The following is a 24327-nucleotide window of genomic DNA, read 5'->3' as shown; positions in this document are numbered from 1 at the left end:
CTGTTTTTGGCATATCTAATACACCACAGGGAGCTTGCCAGGCTTTGCCGTGACCAGACAACAACAGGATGTAAAATCAACCTGAAAATAATAACTAGGATGCTTCAGACTTGAGCAATCTTGTTGATGCCCATAAAAAGATGCCCAGTATGAATTTCCTTGTGGTTCCTGGCATACGGGGGATTGAGATACTTGAGCTACAGCCATGATACTAGTATTATGAAAGACAAGAGAGCTTAGTGAGGAAATTGACGGTGGCCAAAGGGCAGCTGAACACTTGACAGTAAAGCCTCAGGCTTTTCCCAGCAGGTGTCTGATCGTGCATTTGTCTAGTATATCATCCTATTCCTTTTGCTTTTTCATCTGCTGTTATCAGAAGTCATGAGTCAAGAAAAGTCAAATCTTAGTGGCCAATGTAAACACAGTGACAGAAGGCAGTGTTCCATGACTGTGCAGGTGTAAGGAGAGCCAGCAGAGCATTTGCGCAGTCTTCCTATATAATTGCCAGTCTGGGATGAGGGATAAGAGGTTCTAATACAGGAAGATTCAGAGGATGGAAAATTATGTCAAAAAGTATAGAGGCAGTGATTCAGATTGTTGAAAACAACAATGTATCATCTGGCTGACTCCAGTTGAGGATTTTGAGAATTCTTAAAATTACATAAAAATTAAGTGAACAAAACATGTTCATAGTACATTTTTATTTTTATATTTATTTTTGCTTTTTTTTGGGTCACACCCAGCAATGCACAGGGGTCACTCCTGGCGCATGCACTCAGGAATCACCCCTGGCGGTGCTCAGGGGGCCATATGGGATGCTTGGATTTGAACCTGGGTCGGCCGCGTGCAAGGCAAACGCCCTACCCGATGTGCTGTCGCTCCAGCCCATAGTACATTTTTAGTCATAAAAAATTGCAGACTAGTACTGATTTGAAGGACACAGCATCTTACAGGAAAGCACAAGTAGCACCTTGGAAAATACTGACTTTTCTTGCACAGAAGAATGTCGTTTCCTCAGTCTGTACCCAAAACTTAGTGTGGCAGTTTATCTGACTTGGTTTTACTGAACACATGATTTTCATTAGGAGTTCAGCAATTTTCGAATAGCTGGAAAAGAGAGTCAAAATCACCGGCTATTAAACTAAAAAAGAAGCTCAATGAGAATTTTGTTCCAGACTTTATATTCTGCCAGTGTTGATGTTTCAAGATAACAAGATCTTTATAAGAATCTAATTACAGTAACTGATAAGGATAGCAACCTGTACTGTATCATCAAATGTGGGATACGGGCACACTTTAAAGAGAATTTTTAAAATCAATTTCTACATATGAGCTAAATATGACAAAGTAAGAGATAAAGACCTTGCCATTTGGGGATTTTAGAAGGTATCTAGAACATAAATCACCTAGGCATCAAGAAATTAAACATCCAGTTTTTTATGATAGCCCATTCCATTTTTAACACAGTTCTAATTATTTTTTCCTTTATATTTGAATTCAGATCTACTTCCGTCCTCCTGAAAGCATTTAAGCCTAATATTATTTCTACATAGTTTATTATATTCATATGAGTTCTCTTTTCCAAGTGAAATATTAACTGAGACCTGAAAGATAGTTTAGAGGGTAGGGGGCTTGCCTTACTTAATGTGACTGATCCCTTTTCTATCCCGGCCTGGCCTGTGATCTGAGCACCACCAGGGGTCACTCTTGAGTACAGAGCCAGGAGTAATCTTTGAGCACGAATTTCTCACCTATACTATACACAAACACAAATAGGTAGGAAGTTATGATTTTGTTCTAATTTTTAAAAGAAAGAGAAAAAATACCAAGTTTTAATTTTACACAATACATTCTCTAGTCCCCTTTTCTCCCACTCACCTCTCTCAATTAATGTAGTTATGGACTGACTAGCTTGAGTTTAAAGCAGCAAGTATCACCTCTTTTGCTCTGAGTATGATTTAAGCATTTATACAACCCAACCTTACATTTGCTATATTTTGGTAACATTATTTAGGAAAGATATTGTGCTAATTTAATCCTGAAGTGATTTGGGCCAATAAACTGTCAAACCAGAGAAGGTGGGCTACTTTGGAGTTTTTCAGTATTGCCTATGAGGAGTCTTAGTTTTCAGTCAGAATAGCTGTTTCACCTGTGCTCCACTGTGGGGAAAGGGAGCAAATCAAGAAAAATTTTCACCAAGAAAGGTAATCTGCTCCATTATTTCTTCCAAGATGATCTCAGGGAATTCAAAAGAAATAGGGACCAAAAGAGTATTGGATCTTTATGTATAGTTAGCACAGTTTAATGACTTAAATTCCCAAAAGATCAGGAATTTACTACTTACTAAAGCCTAGGAAACTTTCAAAGTATCTTAACACTTTTGCTCCTTTCACTTAGATTTTTATCACAACGTTTGCTTCCTGAGGCAGAAGCAGGAATGCAGTATTCATGAGATGTATTCATGAGTATTACCTACGTTTAAAGATCGAATCACATGAGGCTGTTTCTGTTGAATTTCATCTGTTAACTAATGAATCAGAATGCTCATATCTGCACATTAAATTAATGTTCCATTTGAAGAACAGAGTGGTCAAGCAATAAGGAATGATAGGCTCTGGAATGACTTGTTCTATTTATTTAATAGCTTTAAGAGAGTAGTTTGGGGGACTGGAGCAATAGCATAGTGGGAAGGGCGTTTCTTTGCCTTGCATGTGGCCAACCTGGGTTCAAATCACTGGCATCCCATACGGTGCCTCCAGCACCGCCAGGAGTAATTCCTAAGTGCACAGCCAGGAGTAACCCCTGAGCATCACTGAGTGTAACCAAAAAAGTAAAAAAGAATAAAAAAGTAGTTTTGGATCCCACAAAGGGCTGTGTTCAGATCTCAGGCTGGGTCCTCTGATTCTATTATATGGAATCCTTGGTCCATGCTGGCATCTCACTGGTTTTATCGCTCAAAGTCCAGGCTGGTCTCTTGCTGAGGCTCCAAGGCCTGCCTCTAGGCCTTTAGTCCAGAGACTCAGTTTTTTTCTTCTGTTTTTTCTTGTTCTCAGGCCACGTGGGTGAGAAGTGCTGCTTTCCTGCTGTAGGCCTTTCCCAGTTCTCTTCACTTTTGCAGAATACAGTATTTGCTTGGTAGGGTCTTTTCCTGGCTTCTTCAGTCAGCTTTAGGTTGGGCAGCATCAGGCATTTCACATTTGTACATTGGAATTTCTGCTGGGCCAAGTCTTTCCAAGACTTCTTCACTCAGCATTTTTCTCACCACCGTTTTCTCATGCTTTCAAGTTTGGAGATATTGGAGTGCAAACTCCAGAGATCCATGCCTTGCATGTGGTTGCTTCTTCCAATCCAAGTTAGATTCTCAGCACTGCAATATGAACCCTTGAGCACTGTAAGGAGTCACTTTTGAGCAAAGAGTCAGGAACAGTACCTGTTTACGAAATTGGTGCATATATTACCCATGTAGAAAGTGTAGCCAGGTTACAGGTAATGCTGTCTCTACAGACAAGGATTTCAGCATAGCTGGGTGGGGTGTCTTGTATCCTCTTGTTTTCTGTGATGTTATACACAGAGTATCCGTGTAGTTTGAGCTTCTTTCTTCTTCTATTTTCTCAGGTCTTACACATCACATATGCCTCTTCATACAACATTACATAAGCTGATACAATGGCCACAGGGGATAAAAGGAAGTCCCCTTCGGTAAAGAACTTTTTTAAGTGGGTTCATCTTCCAACCTCTTGCCTTAGGTTCCCGTCTGTTTATTGGAGGTCTGCTAGTAAGAGTGCTAATCTCTGACTTGCTTAAAGGCTTGCACTTTTCTTTCAGCTCCCCCAACAATAGGCAATTTGGGTGCATGTGAGACCTGCTAAGAGAAGCACCAGGTGCCTAGTATGGGGGACAACACGTGCTCCCATAAATTTTATTTTTATAAAGTATTTTTATGCTTACAATACTAAAACATTTAAAAATTATCTTACTAAGTTAAGGAAGCAGAAAGGTTTGTTTCTTTGAATTAGTAAAGTCTAATATATATATTTATGCAACTCTGTTTCTGTATTATATTTAACTTATTTATATTCAGCAGGGCAATAATACATTTAAAATATTATTCTCTTACAGTAATTATAGTTGGAAGGTTTTTAAGTTTAGATAATTATGTGCTAATATTTTTTTTTTAATGGTATGTCTATTTTCTGTATTGGAAATTAAGTCAGTGAATTTGGCTGTTTTCTTGAACTCAGACAAATAATTATATTTAAATATTATATATACATAAAACAATTTTGCTAGTTTGAGGTCTATGAAGGGACATATCTGAATTATTGTATACACTATTACTAAGCAGAGTCAAGATTTTAGGATTGGAAATTTAATGAGAACCTACTATAAATTATTACTAGATATCATAAGAATGTTTAAAATGTGTTCCTGTCTTTCATGAGACTCAATAGAAAAGAAGTAGGTGAGAGCTTAAGTTATAAACTATATAACAGATGTGCTGTTACATGCTTTTAAAATAAAGTCATGAGTGAGGTACTTAGTTCCTTAAGTTCATAAAAGCACTTTTACATGTTTAAATGACTGATGAAAAATTAATTTCCTTAACTTGTCTCTTTCATAATGTTTTTAATTGGGGTATTATTAAATTTATATACACATATATACATATATATGTAGTAAACACCAAGAAAGGAAGTCTGCTCCATTATCTTTTCTAGTATTTTACAATGTTTGGAATAACAAATATGTATAAATTTGTAATTAAAAAATACAAAAACAGCACTGTGGAAAAGGAGTTGACATTTCTCTTTTACAAGTTAACTGCCAGTTGGGGCCATCATTCAGGCAGAAAATAGGAGTTCAGTAAGTGGGCCAAAGGGAGACTCAAGTTTTCAAACAGGAAGCGACATGGAATCTGTTCTGGCTCTCTGAGGTTGTTAGTGCAAAGCTCCAAAGCTCCTGGGGAAAGATGATGCCTGTCTTTGTAGTCAAAAGGTCATTTGGAGGATTAAGATGAGAGACAAATTTTGTTAGTAAGCTTAGTATCACTGAACCTCAGAATCAGATGGAGCTAGTTAGTTTTAGTCTAAACAATGACATTTAGTGCCAGGGGTAATCTAGAACAAATAATTCAACCTTGTTGGCTTATAATTTTTCCATGTGCAGATAGCCCGTGTATCTTGGCTTCATTAGACAGATGAAATTAATACAATTAAAGTAATAGCTTCATCATATAGCAAAAACTACATTGGTGGTGATACCATCAACAGGATTGGTAGAAATTAGTCCACTAAATGTGCCTTGGGGACCTGTGAGGTTTAGGTAAGACTTGGATACAGTTTGTGTTTTCTGAACTGTCACACTGCTGCCTCACTTCCTTAGTATACCACTGGTCTTCTCTCTATAGCACTCTTCTATGGGAGGCCTAAACAGGGGACACTTAGTCCACAATGAGCATGAACTCTTCCATTAATTCCTCTTATCACAACATATACTAATAACTGTCACTGTCACTGTCATCCCATTACTCATTGATTTGCTCGAGAGGGCACCAGTAACATCTGCATTGTGAGACTTGTTGTTACTGTTTTTGGCATATCAAATATACCACGGGGAGAGTGCCAGGCTCTGCCTTGCGGGCGGGGTACTCTCGGTAGCTTGCCAGGCTCTCAGAGAGGGGCAGAGGAATTGAATCCAGCGAACGCCCTACCCAGTGCATTATGCTCCAGCCCAGGACTAATAACATTAGTAGATATTTTTCCAGTAAAGGAAAAAAGGAGAAGCAAGAATAAGTATTCAATTTCTCTTCCTCTTCCCATTCCTTCCTTTTTCCTTTCCTTCCTTTCCCTTTCCTTCCCTCCTCCCTTCCTTTCCTTCCCCTTTTTCCACCCTCCTTTTAAAAGTTATCAAGCACCTACTATGTGCAGTCTAGTGGAAGTAAACATTTTGAGTTGATGTATGCTTTAGGAAAAAGAAGTAGAGTTATGTAGTCTGGAGAGTTAGAATAAGAGTTCTTGAGGAAACGGGAGTAGAAAGGAATGTCAAGGACAAGCAAAGACTTAAGGGGATTGGGCAGAAAAAAAAACATTCCATATTGAATGAACAGAGTGAAGTTCTCTGAGGCAAAAAGGCTTCATTTTGAGGAACTGACAGGAATGTATGAAAATGATATCACAGCAGAGAAAAAATTAGATTGTGGGTTACTCCTTACCAAGCCACAGAAGGCTCTTCAGCAGGTGAAATGGTTATCTATGAACTGTCATAGTGAAAAAGCCAATCTTCGGGGATGAAGTTCACATACTTCAAAGGCAGGCAAAAATACAGCTAGGAACAAAGTAACGGGGCTAGGAAAAGCAAACTTTAGAGAAACAGTAAGTTGTTAAAAAAAATTAAAAAGTAAACAACATCTACTTATATAACAAAACTTGTACACAAAGTCAAATCATTACTCATAATGGTCATAAAGTGGAAACAATACAGATACCTATTAATAAGTAAACTCTGCTGGAATCAGTAATTGTCAGTAAAATAAAGGAAATACTGATATGGACTACAATACAGGTGACCCTTGAAAACACTAAGCTAAATGAAGATACAAAAAACTGCATATTACATAATTCCCTTTATATTAAATGACCAGAACAATCAAATTTGTGAAAGCATAAAGTAGATTGGAACTCTTGGGACAGGATGTGAGAGAGAGAATTAACTGCTAATAAATTGGGCTTTCTGTTGGGGCAAATAAAATTGTTTTAAAATTATATTATGGTTATGGTATTTAAAAAACACCCATGGCATTATATGCTTTAAATGGGTGAACACTGGGTTAATTTTAAAAGGTATTAAAATGAAAATAATTTCAAAGAAGCCATGAACTAGGACTATTTGTAGAAATAGATCTCAATCCTCAGTTCTATAAAGAACTCAATGTAATGTAACCAGCAAGGACCACTTGTTTGGGTAAAGAATTTATGATTCTATAGTGGTGGATTTGAGCCCGTTCCTCAAAATTAGCCGTACCAAGCAGCTGTTCAGTTCATCACTGAGGACTGCAAATGGCACTCCAACGCACTACTCAAATCTTTCAACATTTACAAGAAGGGTCTTAGTGCCATAGACCTTTAAAGGTCTATTTCTTAAAAATTTCATTAGGAACATGTGACTCATTATTTAACACTATGTAGATTCAAAATAGCTACAGAGCAAAGGAGCATGAGAATTTGAAATTGAGTAGGTGGCAATGCTTCTGTTTTTATTCTGGGAATGCCAAGATTTCTTAGGGAGGTTTCTTGGTATTTGTATTATTGTCATTGGTTCTTCTTAGCTCCGAGTGTGTGTCCAATTTCATTTGACCTGTGCCAAATTTGTTGGGTTTTAACAAAAATTTGCCCCCTTTCTCATTCCAGCTTCAAGTTCACTGCTATATGTATACCCAGGTATGGTTTAGGCATAACCACTTTGTACGTAGTCAAATTGCTTTGTTTTATGTATGAAGAAGCTGAGCCTTAAGGTGATAAGTACCTAGATTTGGTTGTATCGCCTGTTAATCAAAAGTCTTCTAGCTGTAACTCAAATTTTCTGATTTGTTTTCCGTGAAAAGATCCTCTTCATTTTCCAGCCCTTAACCCTGATCTTTCCACAACTTTTACTTTAAGAATAAGTATCTGCACCCAACAGCACTTTATATTTCTTCTTTTCTTACGACGACACTTTTTATTGTAAACAACTTTTTTTCCGTGGCATGTGTTTTTCCCAGTAACAGCCATAACAAAACCCTCCTACATATTTCTTATTGTAACTAAAAAGCAATAACTACGGCAATATAAAAGAAATAAAACAGACACACAGCTCCAAGGTTTCGACCCAACAGATTTTGAAAGAGGAGTATCAAGATCATTGGCTATTGTTTGTAGGGTAGTTTAAAAATAAATAAATAAAAGTAAATCATAGGTATCTCCCCTCCATTGTGTACCTTCATTTGGCAGGTGCTTCTGGCTCTATTGGCTTTTATAAAAATTAATTTCATTTTCCTTCCCACCTCCGTCTGTTAAAAGGCGATTCAAGCATAGCAGCTGGGCGAGTGGGTTAGTTTTACTGCCTTGTTCCTTCCCTGAAGGAGGGAGCCAAGAGTCGCGGGCCACATGGGACCTTGAATTGGTCACCAGTAAAAAGATCCACAGTCTGCTGCACTTGAAACAGTTACTGTCTCGGTTTCCAACGGGCAATGTTCGCTTCCTTCCCCTACACTCCTTAACTCTGCTGCCCTCTCAAATCCCACTTAGAACCTCTGAATCAGCCCTGCCCGTTGCCTGGACAGGCCTTCGCTCCATGGCATGACTGTTGGGCAAAAGGGGGTGTAAGTGTCCGCCTTCCCCCAGTAGCCACCCGAAGAAGAAGCAATTATCCTCACTTCATGTCCTGTATGGACTAGAGCGATAGCACAGCGGGTAGGGCGGTTGCCTTCCACGCAGCAGACCTGGGTTCGATTCCTCCGTTCCTCTCGGAGAGCCCGGCAAGCTACCCAGTGTCCCGCCCCCACGTGTCCCGCCCCCACGGCAGAGCCTGGCAAACTACCCGTGGGGCATTCAAAAAAACACTAACAAGTCTCACGTTACTGGTGCCCCCTCGAGCAAATCGATGAACATCGGGAGGACAGTGCTACACGTCCTGTGTCTGCACGTACTTAACACCCAGCGACACCTTTTCTCCGACCCCTACTCCCCAAGTACAAGCTCCCTAAGACCCTAGAGTTGTCCTATCACTGCCCTCCTGATAGTCCAGAGACAGGATTCATCAGTGTAGGAGCTCAAAGAAAATTGGTTGGATGAAAGAAATGCACATTACTGAAGGGCCCGTTTTGTTGTTGTTGTTGTTGCTGCTGCTGTTGTTTTGGCTGTTTTTTTAAAGACCCTCTCGCCGCCCCAAACTCATCAGGTGCGAACACCTAGAAACGCCTTTCTCGCGTCACGTGCTTGCACTCTTGAAATAGCTGTCCTCGAGGACACGCGTCTCCGAGCGGCCGTTCCCAGTCCGGATTTGCAAAGCGGCAAGCGGCGGCGGGGCGGGGCGGCCCGGCGCGGTCGTCGTCGAGGCTTCTCCTTCCCGAGAGAGACGTCGGGTGAGCACTAGGGCCCGGAGGCCCCCCGGGGCGCAGCGCTGAGGCAGGGGTGAGGACGCGCGGGCCGGGCGCGCCGTGAGTGGCGCTCCCCGGGGATGCTCCTGACGGGGCGGAGCCACCACCCGCGAACCGGTGGGCCGGCTGGGGCCGTCAGACCCGGTGGGGCTGCTGCTTTCGTCAAGGGCCCGCGGGAGGGGAGGTGGGGGGATGAGAAAGTCAGGCTAGGCTGTCGGGGGTAAAAAAGAAAAAAGAAAAAGAAAACCCAACGTTCTTCTGATCGGAAGCGGGAAAGCCACGGAGGTCGAAGAAAAGAAGCCCGGCTCTTGAAACCCCAAAACGGCCCAGCGACACCCAAGCGCAGGTATTTTTTTTTTTTTTGGCCCGAGGAAAGGGTTAAACGGTTTCCAAGGCAACGGGCCAGGAAGCGCGCAAGACGTCCGCCGCGGGTTCGTAGGTCAGCAGCAGTTTAAAGCTCCCACGGCTCCGCCGACGCTGGCCAATGAGGAGACCGTCTCCACGTCACGTGATGCCCGCCGCCGCTCCGCTCGCGACCCCGGAGCACGTGGGAAGGTTTTTCCTGTTCCTTCTGTTTCCCCCCCCTTTTTTCTTTTTAACTCCCCTCCCTCCCGCCCCCAAACCTCTAGCCCACCGGCTTTCGCGCGGGCTTCGTCACGGAGTTCTCGCGAGAAGCCCTCATCTCGCGAGAGTGAGTGGGAGGCGTGGGGGGGAACTAGGTGGTGCTGCAGGCTGGAGCTGCGGCGGCGGAAGCCGGGGGTGGGCAGGGAGGGGGCGGGCCGCGGGCTGGGAGGGGGGAGGGCTGGGGGCTGGTGCGGGAGGGGGCGCCCGGCTGCTCGGCGGCTCGCGCGACTGGTCGTTGCGGGCTGCTGACATGCCCGAGAGCTGCGGAGCTTGCGGCCCCTAGGTGAGCCGGGTGCGACTCGGTGCTCGGCGTTAGCGGAGCGTTGATGGAGGCGGCGGCGGGATGTGGGGGGACGGGACGGGATGGATGGAGTAGGTCGGCCCCGGCGCTCCAGCCCCTTCCCCTTCCTGCAGTCCCCGCTCGGACTTGGGCGGGGGATCGCCCCAGAGCTTATCTGTCGGCTGGGCGGTGGGAGGAGCGGGGCCGAGAGAGGAAGGCCAGGGTATCTAGGACCTGGGAAAGGAGGTCCCGGGCTCCAGCTGTTTTCCTGGCGTCCCAGTGTGGCGGTGGAGCTGCAGCCCAGCGATGACATGCTGGGTTTCCAGTCCCAGCGTCTTCAGGGCGGTCCCCTAGGTGTGTGGTGTTGGTGTGGGTGCAGTTTTCGGTGGCTGGAGCCTAAGCAGGAGGCGGATGTTGCACTTGGGCCCCGAATAGCATCCTTAACTGTCAGAACCACTGAACCCTGGACTCCAGGCGCAGTGCAAATCTTGTGACTGAAACGCAAGACCTTTAGTATCCTCTTGGATTGGCTGTCAAACCCTCCGCGGATTTTAATGACTGAAATGCTGACCATCCAGTGTTTCAAATGGAGCACCTTACTGTGGCCAAGAATGTTAAAAGAGAGGCTGGCTCAAAGGTAGACTCGAAACCTCCACAGTGCAGCTATTGGTGGCAGTCCTGTTTTTTTCTGCTTTCCTTCTTCTACTGCTAAGATACGTATCTAAGGGCCGTGTTGCAAACCAGTGTTAAAAATTGTGGTTCTCGTTTCGGATTTGTAATTAGTCACTTGCATAATATGTAAGTTTTCATTAGTTGTTTGCACCTCACTAGGGTTCTTCGTATTGCCTGATGATTTAGATATCTGAACATAGAAAAGACAAGATACTGATACAAAGATGGGTTTAGTGTCTTGTTTATGATTTTAGAGTAAATGACAGTAAATGACAGTTCCTAGCATGGTTAGTGTCAGTTAAAATAGTGCAATTTGATGGATTTTTAAAACAGATTTTTCAGGTAGAACCCACATTCATATTTTCATATTCCTCCTGGCAGAACTAACCCGAAGACTGATAAATTAGTTTCACTGTAAATGTAAATAACAGCAATTGATAAGTAGTGAAAGAACTGTCAGTGAGCCAGATAAGAAATGGGTTCCAAAGCTGCACTGGTAACTATTGACTTGGATGTTCCATGAGCTGCACTGTTGTCAAGCACCTAGCATTATATGCACTCCTAAGTATTGTTGAGGATATGGAAGATGCCAGAAACCCTGAACCAAAGTGAGCTAGTGATCTGGCTTCTGAACTTCAAGGATAAAGTATTCCTTCACACATTAAGCATCTAAGTTCATTGTGTGTCAAAGGAAATCAACCCACGTCAGATGATACATTGAAGGCCCTTTAAAGAGAAGTTTCCAATTATAAACAGGCAGGACGATTCTGCCCATACTTGAACACAATGTGAAAACTTAAGAAGTATCTCTTTTGGTAAAGGGCAAAAGGCATTAATCTAGAGTAGTTCTGCCCCGTTCCATCTTGCCAAATTAATTTTGGGGGATTGAAAAATAGAAATTTTTGTTGGTTTTCATCATTGGCAAGGGTGTTAAACTTTTAGGATTGTAGTGGATATTTGTCATTTTGTCTTGCTTTTGGAAAGTAATCTAATACATTTTGGGTAGGGTTATTAACTCTGCTTAATTTGTTATTTTTTTCTGTTAGTGACCTGCATTTTAGTAATACAATCAACTACTTAAAACAAGGTGTAGGGAGATGTCAGGAGATCTTTTAGCTTGAGATTAATATCTATAAACTGGTAATGAAAAATACTTTATTGGTTTAAAAACAGGCTGAACAATTGCAGATGCCTTTTATTTTGCCTATGAGGACATTTGAGATGTGTCGATTATGGGTATGGAGAAATAGTACAGCTGATAGGGCCCTTGCCTTGTATTCGGCCTGCTCAGTGTTTCAATCCCTGGCATCCCTTATCGTCCCCATGCACCACCAGGAGTAATTCCTGAGTGCAGGGCCAGGAGTGCTCTGAAACATTGCAGAATATGGCTCCAAAACAAAGAAACAAACATGTATTGACTAGGGCCTGGCAAAGAAAAAGAGAAAAGTTAATATTTTTTGATGAATCTTAAGAAAAGAGTAAGATAAATGGTGTAATTGCCCAGAAAAGAAATGCGGTTTGTTCCTTGAGTAAAATAAGGTATAATGTAGAGTTTGGGTTTGGGGTCAGAATATAATTGAAAAACTTTACTGAAAGAAATGAAACACCAAATAGCTGCTTGCTGAGTACTTTTTCTTTGACCTCTTTTAATGCCTTAAGGAATATTTGTCTGCCAGGAACAAAAACCCACTTCAATTAATTTACTGAAAAAAGACATTTATTGTGTAGTTGGAAGGCTAGCTGAAGCTGCTTGTATGAATTCCACTTCTGAGTCTTGGGAACCAGAAAATGGTCCGGCAGTTACAGTTACTCTTCTAGTTTTCTCTGGGAACTCACATTCTTGTGTTTCTGCTACTTGGTGCTTTGCTACTTTGTATTTTTATGTCCATTCACATCATACAGGTTGGTTTTCTTTAAAAGCCTTGAATTTTGCTTCCTCAAAACTTCAGTTTGTATAAAGCCTTCCTTTTCTATGGTCTCAGCACCAGACTCACTTTCATTTTGCAGTCGGGTTCTCAACAAATTACTGATCACTTGTCTCGTTCTAGTCCAGTTATCTGAGGGTGAGGAAAGGGATGTAGAAATGGAGAAGTTGGATAAGGCGGACTCTTAGATGTGCTCACAGCTTATAGTTTCTTTGACTGAGCTTCAGGTTTTCTCTAAGGGCTGAGCACAGGAAGGAAATAAGGGGTAACTGTGGTGTACTAAATTCTGCAGTTTGAGTTTTTCCCTTAGCACCACATTAAACTTGCTCTGAGCAGTGCGTTCCTTTCAGGGCAGATACTCATGAGTTTATAAGGGCAAATTCTGAAAATGTTTTGTGCTTTAGTTTCCTTGTATGCAAAAATGGGTATAATAGCAGTATTTTCTGTTACGAGTTTCGTTTAACAGCAATTAAACAGTGCCTGTCTGGCACCTTGTCAGGATGTGTCATTATTGCTGAGTATATGCTGTGATAAGGGCAGGAAAGAGATTAACTAAACGTATCATTTATGTCCTCAGGAATTTAGAAGACTAGTGCTGGGTACTCCATATGAAAGATGATTTCTTGATTTCATGATGCTAAATTCTTCTGACTCTCCTACTGCACAGCTTTTCAGACTGCCCTTTATTTGGGGGTTGTTGTTTACCTGCCTGGGAACCTTTTATCCTGGCTAACCTCCTTATCAATGTTTTCCAGAATGAGTGATAACCTCCTCCCCCTGTGGGGAAGCATTTTACCCATCCAGGAGGGCAGTAGAAGTCTCAGTGCCATTGGAGGGGTGGGGGTGGGGGTGTCATTCTGTTTTTTACTTAGGAAAAGGTGGATTTCCAGGGAGATGGGCACTGAGCTTTTTTGTTTGTTTTTTGCAGTGGGGGTGCAGAAATAAGTTTGGGAACCTTTGATTTCTGAGTCTGTCTTGGTTCTTCAGTCTTTCCAGGTCAGCTTTCAGGTTCTTTGGAGGTGATAGCTTTGAACACCACAACTAGTGTGTATGTTTGTGGCTCCAGCTGGGTATTATATTCACATAAAACTGACTTTTGGCCACTCTTGATGGGCAAAACTCCACCCTTCAGGTCCCCACACTTAGAGCCTTAAAATTATTTTTCAGTCTTCCCCCCCCCCCCCTATGTACTGTCAGATAGTAGACTCTGCAAAAGCTATGGGATGAGTTTGCCTAGCTCTGGGCCATCTGCTGATCAGATCCATTCACACATCCCTGCTACTGACAGCATAGGGTTGAGCCTCAGTTCTCTTTTCAAGAGCTGCTGAAATGCCTTTTCAGCACCATGCTCAGAAAATTATGGACTCACAGATGTCATTGATGAAGAGTAATGTGCTTCTGGGTTAAAATTGTGAACATTTTCTGTTAAAAATAATTTTGTAGGTGGGGATTGTAACAGACTTCAATAACAGACTTCCAGGCATATATTGACATAAAAATCACACCTTAAGAGTTTTCTGGTTTTTTTTTTAAGTGCTTTATATTGTTGGTATACAGAGATTTCTGGAATCAGTAGCTGTTATATCCCGTACTTTGTACTTTATTATTACTATTTTAAATGTCAGTTACTAGTGTTGGATTTGCATCAGCAGGTTGAGTCCATTCTGGAATGCAGTAGAAGACTGCTAACATTTTTTGTTCGAGAGCACATTGATAGCAAATCAAATAATCCTGGGTTAGGTATAAGTTATCAGGTTTAGGGCTGCACCTTGCAATGCTCAAGGGTTACTCTTGGCTCTGAACTCAGGAATCATTCCAGCTTGGGGGTGCATGTGAGATGATGGGGGTGGAGCCCCGGTTGGCCACTTGCAAGGCAAATGCCCTACCTGCTGCCTGTCTCTCCAGCCCCCTTAACTTTTTTTTTTTTTGAAGCTATTTCTTTTCCCACCAAATACCCCTCTGAAATTTCTGTCCCCGGTGAAGTCTTACTTTACACTTGTTTCATTAAATAAAGACTATGGGTAAGCAGTTAAGGATAAATTTGAGAATGCAAGGAAGAATATAACATGGCCTCAGAATGTAGTTCTGTAAGTGAAAGCAGCAACTTTGCACTGTGGGTATCTGAGCTGGGTGTTAGTTTTCAAACCACACCTACCCCAAGTTTTTTTTTTTTTTTTTAATAAAAGATTTTTTTTTTACGTTTTTGCTCTCACAGAGAGTTGGGTGTTACTGGCATTTAATTGGTAGAGGCAAAGGGTGCTGCTAAACTATCTGATGGTACATGCAACAGCTCCTGCAACAAGGACTTAACTGAATCAAAATGCCAATAATGTGGGAGACTTTAATTCATCTTTTCTGTTCAGTTACTGATGCTGGTTTGGGGTGGGTTTTTTTTTTTTTTTTTTTTTACAGCTTAAGTTTCTTCTCTGTGCTTTTTTCTGCCTAGTTGTACTACTGCCCGTTTTCAAGATCTCTGAATTTTTATTTTGTAGTGTCTCATCTGCTTTTAATTGCATTCAGCATTGTTTCTTTTTTTTTTGGGGGGGGTCACACCCAAAAAATGCTCAGGGGTTACTCCTGGCTCTGCACTCAGAAATCACTCCTGGCCGTGCTTGGGGGACCATATGGGATGCCGGGGATTGAACCCTGGTCGGCCGCGTGCAAGGCAAACGCCCTACCCACTGTGCTATCGCTCCGGCCCCTGTTTCTTTTTTTGAATATATTTTATTTTCATCTCCAGAAGTGCTGTTTGGCTTGCTTACTATCTTACATTTCTCTAATTTTCATGATCATGCTTTTATTTCCTTGAGTGTATGAAGCATAGCTGCCATCTAAACATTTATCACCTTTGCCATTTCTAGCTCTGCACTTAGTAATCTCCCTCCCCTTTTGTATAGGTCATATTTTCTCCATTGCATACCTGATCTTTTTTTTGTTATGTGTGCCAGCCACTGGAATTTTTTTTTGGGGGGGGAAGTGGGGGCCACACCTGGCAATGCACAGGGGTTACTCCTGGCTTTGCACTCAGGAATTACTCCTGGCAGTGCTCAGAGGACCATATGGGATACTGGGAATCCAACCCGGGTCAGCCCTGTGCGAGGCAAACGCCCTACCTGCTGTGCTATCGCTCCAGCCCCGCAGCCGCTGGATTTTATGTTTTTGCTTGTTCAATTTTTATTTTTCTTGAGATACAGGAATTGGATTAAGTAGGGATACACGTTTAGGTCTTTTGGAATTTTGTTGAACTGTTAGACTTACCTCTAAGTTTTGCCAAGGTGAGTCCATTTCAGTATAGAGGTTTAGTATAGTATAGTTTAGTCCATTTAGTATAGAAATGACTTAGTTTCTCAGATGGAAAAATTTCTGCCTGAAGAATCTATCGCTGTCTGAACATTACAAGATTTTCCTGTTCTGGTTGGTGGGAGTGCAAACTGTTCCAAGCCTTGAATAGCCATGTATATTGTTTGACCTACCACTCTTTGTTATTTCCCCCAACCTCAGTTACTTGGCACGATTAAGTTAAGGAGCATAGGGGAATACCCACCTGCAGATCTCTAGAGCTCTCTTTCTTTGCTCTGTTTCCAGTATTGTGCTGCAAACTCTAACCACACTGTCCTTCCCAAAGTCTGATCTCCATCTCTGCCACTAGGTGAGACTGCCAAACGGCTTTCCTGTCCCTGTGTTGTAACTTGGAAGTAGCTGGCAGCCAGTATTTCCTTTCTTTACAGCAGGGCTGAGATGTTTTCTACCCAAGATCTGCATCCCCTTTCATCCAAGAAATTTTTATGCATCCCCAGGATACAGGTGTATAAAATAGGAATACAAATAAAAACACTGATAGTCATAAAGAAATTACACACATTTTAAAAAAGGTATGGGTGTCATAGCTTATACTAAGCATTAGGGGATCACAGGCCCAAGTTAAGTTTTGTGTTGTATGTTTGAAGACCATTGTTTCACTATTTGTCCTCTGGCTGTCATTTGTCCTCGTGTTGTATTCAACATAATATGAAATACTTGGCCGTATGAAATTTGCATAAAACATATTTGGAGTATTTTTTAATACATACGCTTCCAAGTATAACAAAATTATAAATTACTGGAAATTTTCAGTTGTATTTTTTACAAATATGAAACCTAGATGTCTCCATTTAAACATTTAAAGGTATATTTGTTCTTAATAAAATTACTTTTCATTTTTGTTTTTCTTTGCTTGTTTATTGTTTTGGTTTTTTGAGTCATACTGGCTGTGCTCAGGACTTACTCCTGGCTCTGTGCCTCTGTGCTCAGGGATCACTCCCTGTGCGGCTGCGGCTCCAGAGACCATCTGGGGTGGAATCCAGGCTGGCCAAATACAATCCAGCCCCTTACTATTTATTTTTTTAATTTAGCAGATGTTTGAGTGCATACAGTTTTAAAACAAAAACAATAATACACTTTTGTCCTCAAGAAAATCAGGGCATGAGTGAAGCATGTTAACAGTAGCACCAAAGGAATAAAAGACACGGGGCAAAGTGATAGTACTGAGGGTAGTGCTTTTACCCTGCTTGTGACTGACTGCATTCAATCCCTGGCACCCATATTGCCCCCTGAGTCCACCAGGGGCGATCCCTGAGCGCAGAGTCAGGAGTAAGCTCTGATCAGCATCACTAGGTGTGGCTCAAAAACCAAAACCAAAAAACAGGAATAAAAGACAAACGTCATTGGGAGTAAAAGGAGGTGACTCCTATTTGGACAGAAAGGGGTAGGAGATGGCCATGCCTTCTTTAAGGAAGGAGGTCCTTAAACTGATCCATAAGGATTTAGCAATTCTGCTTTGGAGATGAAGGGTAGATTTGAGGGAATTCTTGGAGGATATGTACAAATGACAACTGTGTCAGATGTGTATGTAATGAAAGTTTTGTTTATAATGTGTTGCTGTGTATATGGTGGTATTTTAAAATAGCCAATAAGGGAGCATGCTGTTCTTTAACTTGTTTATTTACCCTGAATGTTTTTGTGGCCACACAATCATTATGTATTAATCTCTTTCCAGCAGCTGCCTAATAATCATACCATATCATTTATTTGAGTTGGTGAACTTTTAGATTATTTCAGTTTTTATCTCTTTTGGCTTTAGTGAGGTCTGGATCGATAGCACAGCGGGTAGGGCATTTGCCTTGCACTCGACTGAACCGGGTTTGATTCCTCTGCCCCTCTTGGAGAGCCCAGCAAGCTACCGAGAGTATTCCACCCGCACGGCAGAGCCTGGCAAGCTACCCATGGCATATTTGATATGCCAAAAACAGTAACAACAAATCTCACAATGGAGACGTTACTGGTGCCCGCTTGAGCAAATTGATGAGCATCGAGATGACAGTGACAGTGACACTGGTTTTAGTGAATATTCTATGCATATGATTTTATTTTGTGCAAATACATATATCAGATAAATTTTAAGAAGTGAAAATTGCAGGACCAAAGGATAGGTATAATTGGTCAGAATGTTTCATATCTCTGTTCTCTGTTTCTTCAGTTCCTTTACTGTCCTTTTTGTGTATTAGGTTCTTAGAGCTTCCTTTGTGTTCCTTTGTGTTTCAGTGCTATTTGCATGGTTTATTCTGCTTTTCCCCTTACCTTTAAGAGGATTTTATTTCCTAATGACATTGTTTTTGTATTCTCTTTCATTATTCAGCTCTAGAAGCATGCTCACTTATCAGTTATTTGCCTTGTCCATCTGTACTTCCTTAATCATAAAGTGATAGTGATACTGCATAATGTGCTTTTTTTTCTGTGAAAGTGAGGTATAAATGTAGACTTACATGTAGTTTCTTGTTGACATACTCTGAAAATAGATAAATAACTAGTTTTTGGTCGTATGATAATGTTTCCTCTTTCTTGAGTGTTTTTTTTTTCTTTTTGGGTCACACCCAGCGATGCACAGGGGTCACTCGTGGCTCATGCACTCAGGAATTACCCCTGGCAGTGCTTGCTCAGGGTACCATATGGGATGCTGGGAATCAACCTGGGTCGGCTGTGTGCAAGGCAAACACCCTACCCGCTGTGCTATCGCTCCAGCCCCTCTTTAGTGTATTTTTAAAAGATAGTTTCTAAATCTTACATTCTTACATTCTTTTTGCTCTTATAGCTTTGCATGAGATTATTCTAAGTGTGCCATTCAGAAGTATTGCAGGTAAAGTGAATTGGAGAAGTGAGAGATGTCAAATTCTAGGCATTGCCCAGCTTCCCCCTGCAGTTTCCTTACAAGTATTTCTTCTGCCTAAGGGATATGACTTTAAAACTTTGATTGAAGAGTTCATCCAGGTAGTTGGTCAGTTTCTTTCCCACTGGGGCCTCCTGTGAATTGCTATTTAATCTTTGCTCTTATTGACTATAGTCAACATCTTGGAGGTACTTTCCGATTCCCATCTCTTTTTCCGGCCTTTGAAGGAAGGTTAGCAGCCAGAAGAAGTAAAAACTGCTTTGCTTTCTGTGTTTTTGTCTTTCCATTGTTTCTAATGTCTGCCCCCATCATTGTGTATGGGCACGTTCCAGGTTGCTCTTGGCCAACCTGTTTCTGGCATCTGGAATGCTGCGTATTTAGAACTCTCAGTCATAAAGTGTGATTAACTGCTTTCCAAACTTTTATCCTGTTCTAAGGAGTTGTTCAGAGCCTGGGACCTGAAGTCTGAGATTTTTAATTTGAATCACAACTTACTGTTTACCTTGTAGGCCACGCTTAACTCCCTTTGCGTCAGTCTTTCTCATTGTAAAATTGGAGTATTGCCTAAGGATTAACTTTTTCAGCAGACTATTCATTGCATTAAAAACAGTCTGGTTAGAAAGAACCCTAGAGGCTACCGGATCATTCATTTCCTTTGTTGAATTCCCAGAAGTAGAATTGCTGTGTCATAGGGTAGGAATATTTTCGTGCTATTGACATGCATCATCAAATTGCTCTCCGGAAAGTTGCTGCTGCTTTACTCAGGAGCAGAGTTGAGAGTTTTGTTTTTCGGGAACCTTTGCAGGAACCATATGGATCTCAATGTCGTATACATTTTATGTGAATTTAGAGGCAATGTGATTTGCCTTTGAGGGTTTCTGGCGATCAAAAAGAACTGTGGGGAAAAAAAGAGAACAAGCCTGGGAGAAATGAAAGGATGATTTCTTATTTTAAGCTTATAAATAAATCTTTATACTTAATGATCTCCTTCATATGTGCTATGTAAAGTAACATAGTCAAGAAACAACAAAAACTCAAAGACAACAGAAATTGAGAATTGGTCTTTATTATTAAAAAAAACATATGACCTTCGGGGGCCTGGGGAGGAGGGGGGATGACACTGGGACATGGTGAAGAGAAACTAACACTGGTGAAATGTGTGATGTAGGAATTTGTTTTTCTTTTGCATGAAACCCTGCATTGTCAAATTGTAAATCACAGTGCCTAAAAAAAAGAAAGTTTATACTTACACCTTTTTTTAAGAAGTCCGGTCCTTTTGATAATTTTTCCCGTGGTGTATTTGATATGCCAAAAACAGTAACAAGTCTCAAAATGGAGACATTACTGATGCTTGCTCGAGCAAATCGATAAGTAACGGGGTGACAGTGACAGTGACTCCATAGGGGTTTTTTGGCCCCTTATTTATTTACGTTTGCTGGAAGGGGTTCACCAGAACTGTTTTGGGGCATGAGAGCCACTTCTGCCAATACACTATTCTGTGTATTGGCACACAGGCCATGAAGGTGATACAGTGCCTGTAGGGACTGGTGGTATTGGCATCACCAGGGTCACCTTGGCAATGCTTGGGGTGCCACCAGGGCTATACCCAAAAGCACTGGAAGGAAGTCGTGAAGTGCCAGGGATCGAACTCAGGACCTCACACATGTAAGGCATGTCATTTACCCTTTTGAGCTATCTCTCCAGCTCTTACCTATGTTTCAGAGTTTCCAGAGGCCCTCCTATAGAGTATTTTTCTTTTGAGATTGGGACATTCTGAGTCCTGCAGTACTCTTTTAATCTTAAACTCTTGGGAACAACCTTACCTGTCTTCCAGTCCTAGTTCAATTACAGTCATTGGTCAAGTTTTATTATTTTATTTTATTATTATTTTTTTGCTTTTTGGGTCACATCCGGCGACGCACAGGGGTTACTCCTGGCTCTAGACTCAGGAACTACTCCTGGTAGTGCTCAGGGGACCATATGGGATGCTGGGAATCGAACCCGGGTCAGCCGCGTGCAAGGCAAATGCCTTACCCTCTGTGCTATCGCTCCAGCCCCTCAAGTTTTATTATTAAGGAGACACCTTAGTCCTGAATTTAACCTTCCTTCAGAAAGAAAATTATATTTAGCTCTTTGTCAAAAAATTAGAATTCTGGAAATCTCTAAAGCATATTGGTGTGTATGCGTGTGTGTATGCAACACACACTCCAGTTTTATCTCTATAGTAAAAGAGTATAAGATTAAAACACCGGAATTCAGGTGTTTTTTTTTTCCCCCAGTTCTGATGAGTACCGTTTGGTTTTGTGTGTCAGTCTAATAGGATGCATTTATATCAGTCAAATATTTTTAAAGCTTCAACTAAGTATTTTCTGCTAAGGCCAGTTTGAAACTAATTGACCATTTCTTAAATCTGTACTGACTCGGATTTTTTAGTTATTTAGCACTCATTTTCTACTCTTTGTCTATAATGAAACATTTCCTTTGACAGGCCCTGAATCCCTGTATCCACAGCATTTGCTGCAAATAGATTTAGAGTGAATGGGCAAGTTATCGGGATCAAGTGATCATATTTATTAGATAATACTCAAGTTGATTCCAGCTCGAGTTACTTTATTGAAACATTGCTAAAACTTTAAGGCAGTTCATTAGCACTTCTCCCAAGATAAGAATGTGTGAGTGCTTTAAATACAAATTAAATGATTAATTTTTTAATTTGGATGTAATTTTGAACTTTTGGTATGTCGTTAAGCTGTCCATATAAGGAATTCGTTCATCTGATCTGTATCATTGAGACATATGTATGTATATATTACATGTTCATTTTTTACATTATCAGATTCTTCTGCGCAGGAAATAATATTTGTAACAGTCACTGTTCCCTCAATGGACTTTTGGGAAAAAAGAAACTTGGATTCTTTTTATACAACATACTCTCTTTTCTGTTTTTTTTTTACAACTTTTTTGTTTTTGTTTATTTGCTTTTTGGGTCACACCGAGTGATGCACAGGGGTTACTTCTGGCTCTGCACTCAGGAATTATTCCTGGCGGTGCTCAGGGGACCATATGGGATACTGGGTGGGGATTAAGCCTGGATTGGCCGTGTGCAAAGACCTTACCTGCTGTACTATTGCTCAAGCCCCTATTTTTTTACTTTGTGTTTTTGGTGTCAGGGATTGAATCTAGGTTGGCTGTTTGCAAGTCATGTGCCTTTGCTTCTGGCTTATCTCTCCAGCCCTTTACTTTATATTATAAGAGCTTTTCCAAATGTTTCTTGACACTTTCAAATAGTTTATTTGTATTAGAAAGGGATGTGGGATAAGTAAAAGTAAACTACTTTTCAATATAAAATTAAGACTTTTGTAATAATTTTATACCTCATGAAAGTGCCAGTATTCACATACTTTTAAAATCTTTATTTGGGGTTGCTAAGAAACATTTATGGCACCAAATGTTTATTTTAAAAATTATGGACAATAAAGAGATTACTTGGGAATAAAATACTTGAATCAATAAATTAATATTATTTTTCTTTTTTAAAGGTGTTTCATGGATTAACTTTTCTTTGGTTACATATACAACAGCAGTCTAGTTATGGCATCTTTCCAGGCCTTCAGAAACAGACGTATGAAGATCAGGGCATCTGTCAGAAAAGTAAGTTTATTCATTATAGCAGGTCCCTTTTTTGACTTATTATAATAAAAATAATGATTTTTCTTTTTGAAGTTAAGCAACTTTGGAGTTTTTGTGTTTTCAAATAAATCCCATTGGGATTGACATTGAAAAACCATAAAAATTGGCACAAATAAAAATAAGTTATATGAAATAATGTAGGTAATGAGCCTTTTTTCCTATTTATCGCGATGCCTCCCCATTTCTTCTCAGCTGATAGTTTCCTTTTTTTTTTCTTTTTAAAATTGTTAGTTACTTCAAAATATTACCTCATTTGGTAAATGCATATTTGAGCATTGATTATAGCCAGGTCCTAGATTTGGGATATGTAATAGTGGGGAAAGTCAGTATCATTCCTGATTCTTCCTTGTATTTGTTTTTGTTTGGGGGCCATACACGGCAATACTCAGAGGTTATTCCTGGCTCTGCACTGGGAATTACTATTGTGGCAGTGCTGGGGTGGAGTTGGGTGGGGGTAGGGGATCCTGGAGATTGAACCAGGTCAGCCACATTCACAGAAGCGTCTTACCCACTGTTACTCTTCTTTGTAATCTTAGGAAAGAAAACCCCTCATTTTCCTTTTCCCGTGATACTGTCAATGACACTTTTGTCTTAAACCGTGGTCATGACGTAACAGAAGTAGGAGAGAATAGGACTGCAAGAAGGTTAGCTGTCTTTGTTAAACCTTTTCTTAGCTTCCTCTTCTGTGTTGTATGACATTTATTTATTTATTTTTGGAGGGGTGCACTCCTGGTGAGGTTATTTTTATTTTTGGGTAATCCTGGCTTTGTGCTCGGGGGTGCTCCTGTTGGCATGGATACAACTTGAGTCCACTGCGAGCACCCCCTGTGCTATCTGTTCGGCGCCCATGTGATACTGCTGTAGACCTGTGCTTAAATGTTAAAAAGTGCCCTTTGACTTTAATTTGATCATTTTTATAACTCTTATCTTCTGGCTCTTTTCCAAATTCTGTTTGTTGGTTTTCTCATGAGCTTGTAGGCAGGCCTACATTTTCATATAGTTGCTCCTTTTTTCAGAAAGCTAGGAAATGTACAGAACTACTGTCAGCTGTCACAAATCTAAGGTACAGATGTCTCCAAACTTGGAAAAGGAAAGTAAAATATAATAATGAGCTAATGATCCATTTTCTTCAAGCACAACATCAAAATTGTGTTTAATTTGAATTTACCAGTATATTCTTGAGTCTGTGGAAATGGGCCACAACTGAAATTGCATACTATTACCATACAGTTCAACACATTATAGACAAGATTTTATCTGATTTCACCTGAATAAATACTCAGGTAAATCAATCATCTACATTGTCCTAGTCTTCCTCCAATGGCTGGTGGATGAGGAAGGTAAATGTCTGCTCTAAGAAGCAAACAAGGTAGGCTGGGGGTGGGGGGTAAGGTGTTGGGGGATGGTGGGAGGGAAACACGGGACATTGGTGGTGGGAAATGTACACTGGTGGAGGGATGGGTGCTGGGATCATTGTAGACTGAATCCCAGTTATGAACAGCTTTGTAATGGTCTATCTCATGGATATTCAATTAAAATTTTTTTTTTTTAAAAGTAATGGGGAATTCATGTCCACTTCAATCAGCTTAACAACGGCTGAATAAATAGCAATACTCCTACATAAAAAAAAAAAAAGACACATAATTGGAAAGGTGCATTCCTAGTAAAAGGAAACCATTGGGAAGTGAAGGGTTGACCGTGTAGACAAATAGATGAATGTGTGAATCTCAGCAAGGACTGTTCTGTGTCCTCACAAATGAATGAGCATCCGGCATGACTGATAAGCAATTCCGTAAATGCA

The 24327-nt window shown here is 40.9% G+C and overlaps 1 protein-coding gene across 3 annotated transcripts in view; it reads left to right on the top strand.

Annotated features, from left to right (window-relative positions):
- The first annotated feature begins 8578 nt into the window (after positions 1-8578).
- AKAP11 (A-kinase anchoring protein 11) overlaps positions 8579-24327 on the top strand; it is a 51419-nt gene continuing 35670 nt past the window's right edge. Inside the window, exons 1-2 of one of the 3 annotated variants that reach the window (XM_055124143.1) lie at positions 8579-9479; positions 22376-22487. In XM_055124143.1, the coding sequence (XP_054980118.1) occupies positions 22428-22487 (60 nt within the window). In that variant the 5' untranslated portion in view covers positions 8579-9479; positions 22376-22427. Of the gene's footprint in view, positions 9480-9867; positions 10041-22375; positions 22488-24327 lie in introns of those variants that run through there. The other 2 variants (XM_055124144.1, XM_004604672.2) reach the window with 2 other exon arrangements.

This window comes from Sorex araneus, chromosome 1 (assembly GCF_027595985.1).
Source record: "Sorex araneus isolate mSorAra2 chromosome 1, mSorAra2.pri, whole genome shotgun sequence".
In the NCBI taxonomy this organism is placed as follows: Eukaryota; Metazoa; Chordata; class Mammalia; order Eulipotyphla; family Soricidae; genus Sorex; species Sorex araneus.
This window is presented reverse-complemented; position numbering and strand designations above follow the sequence as displayed.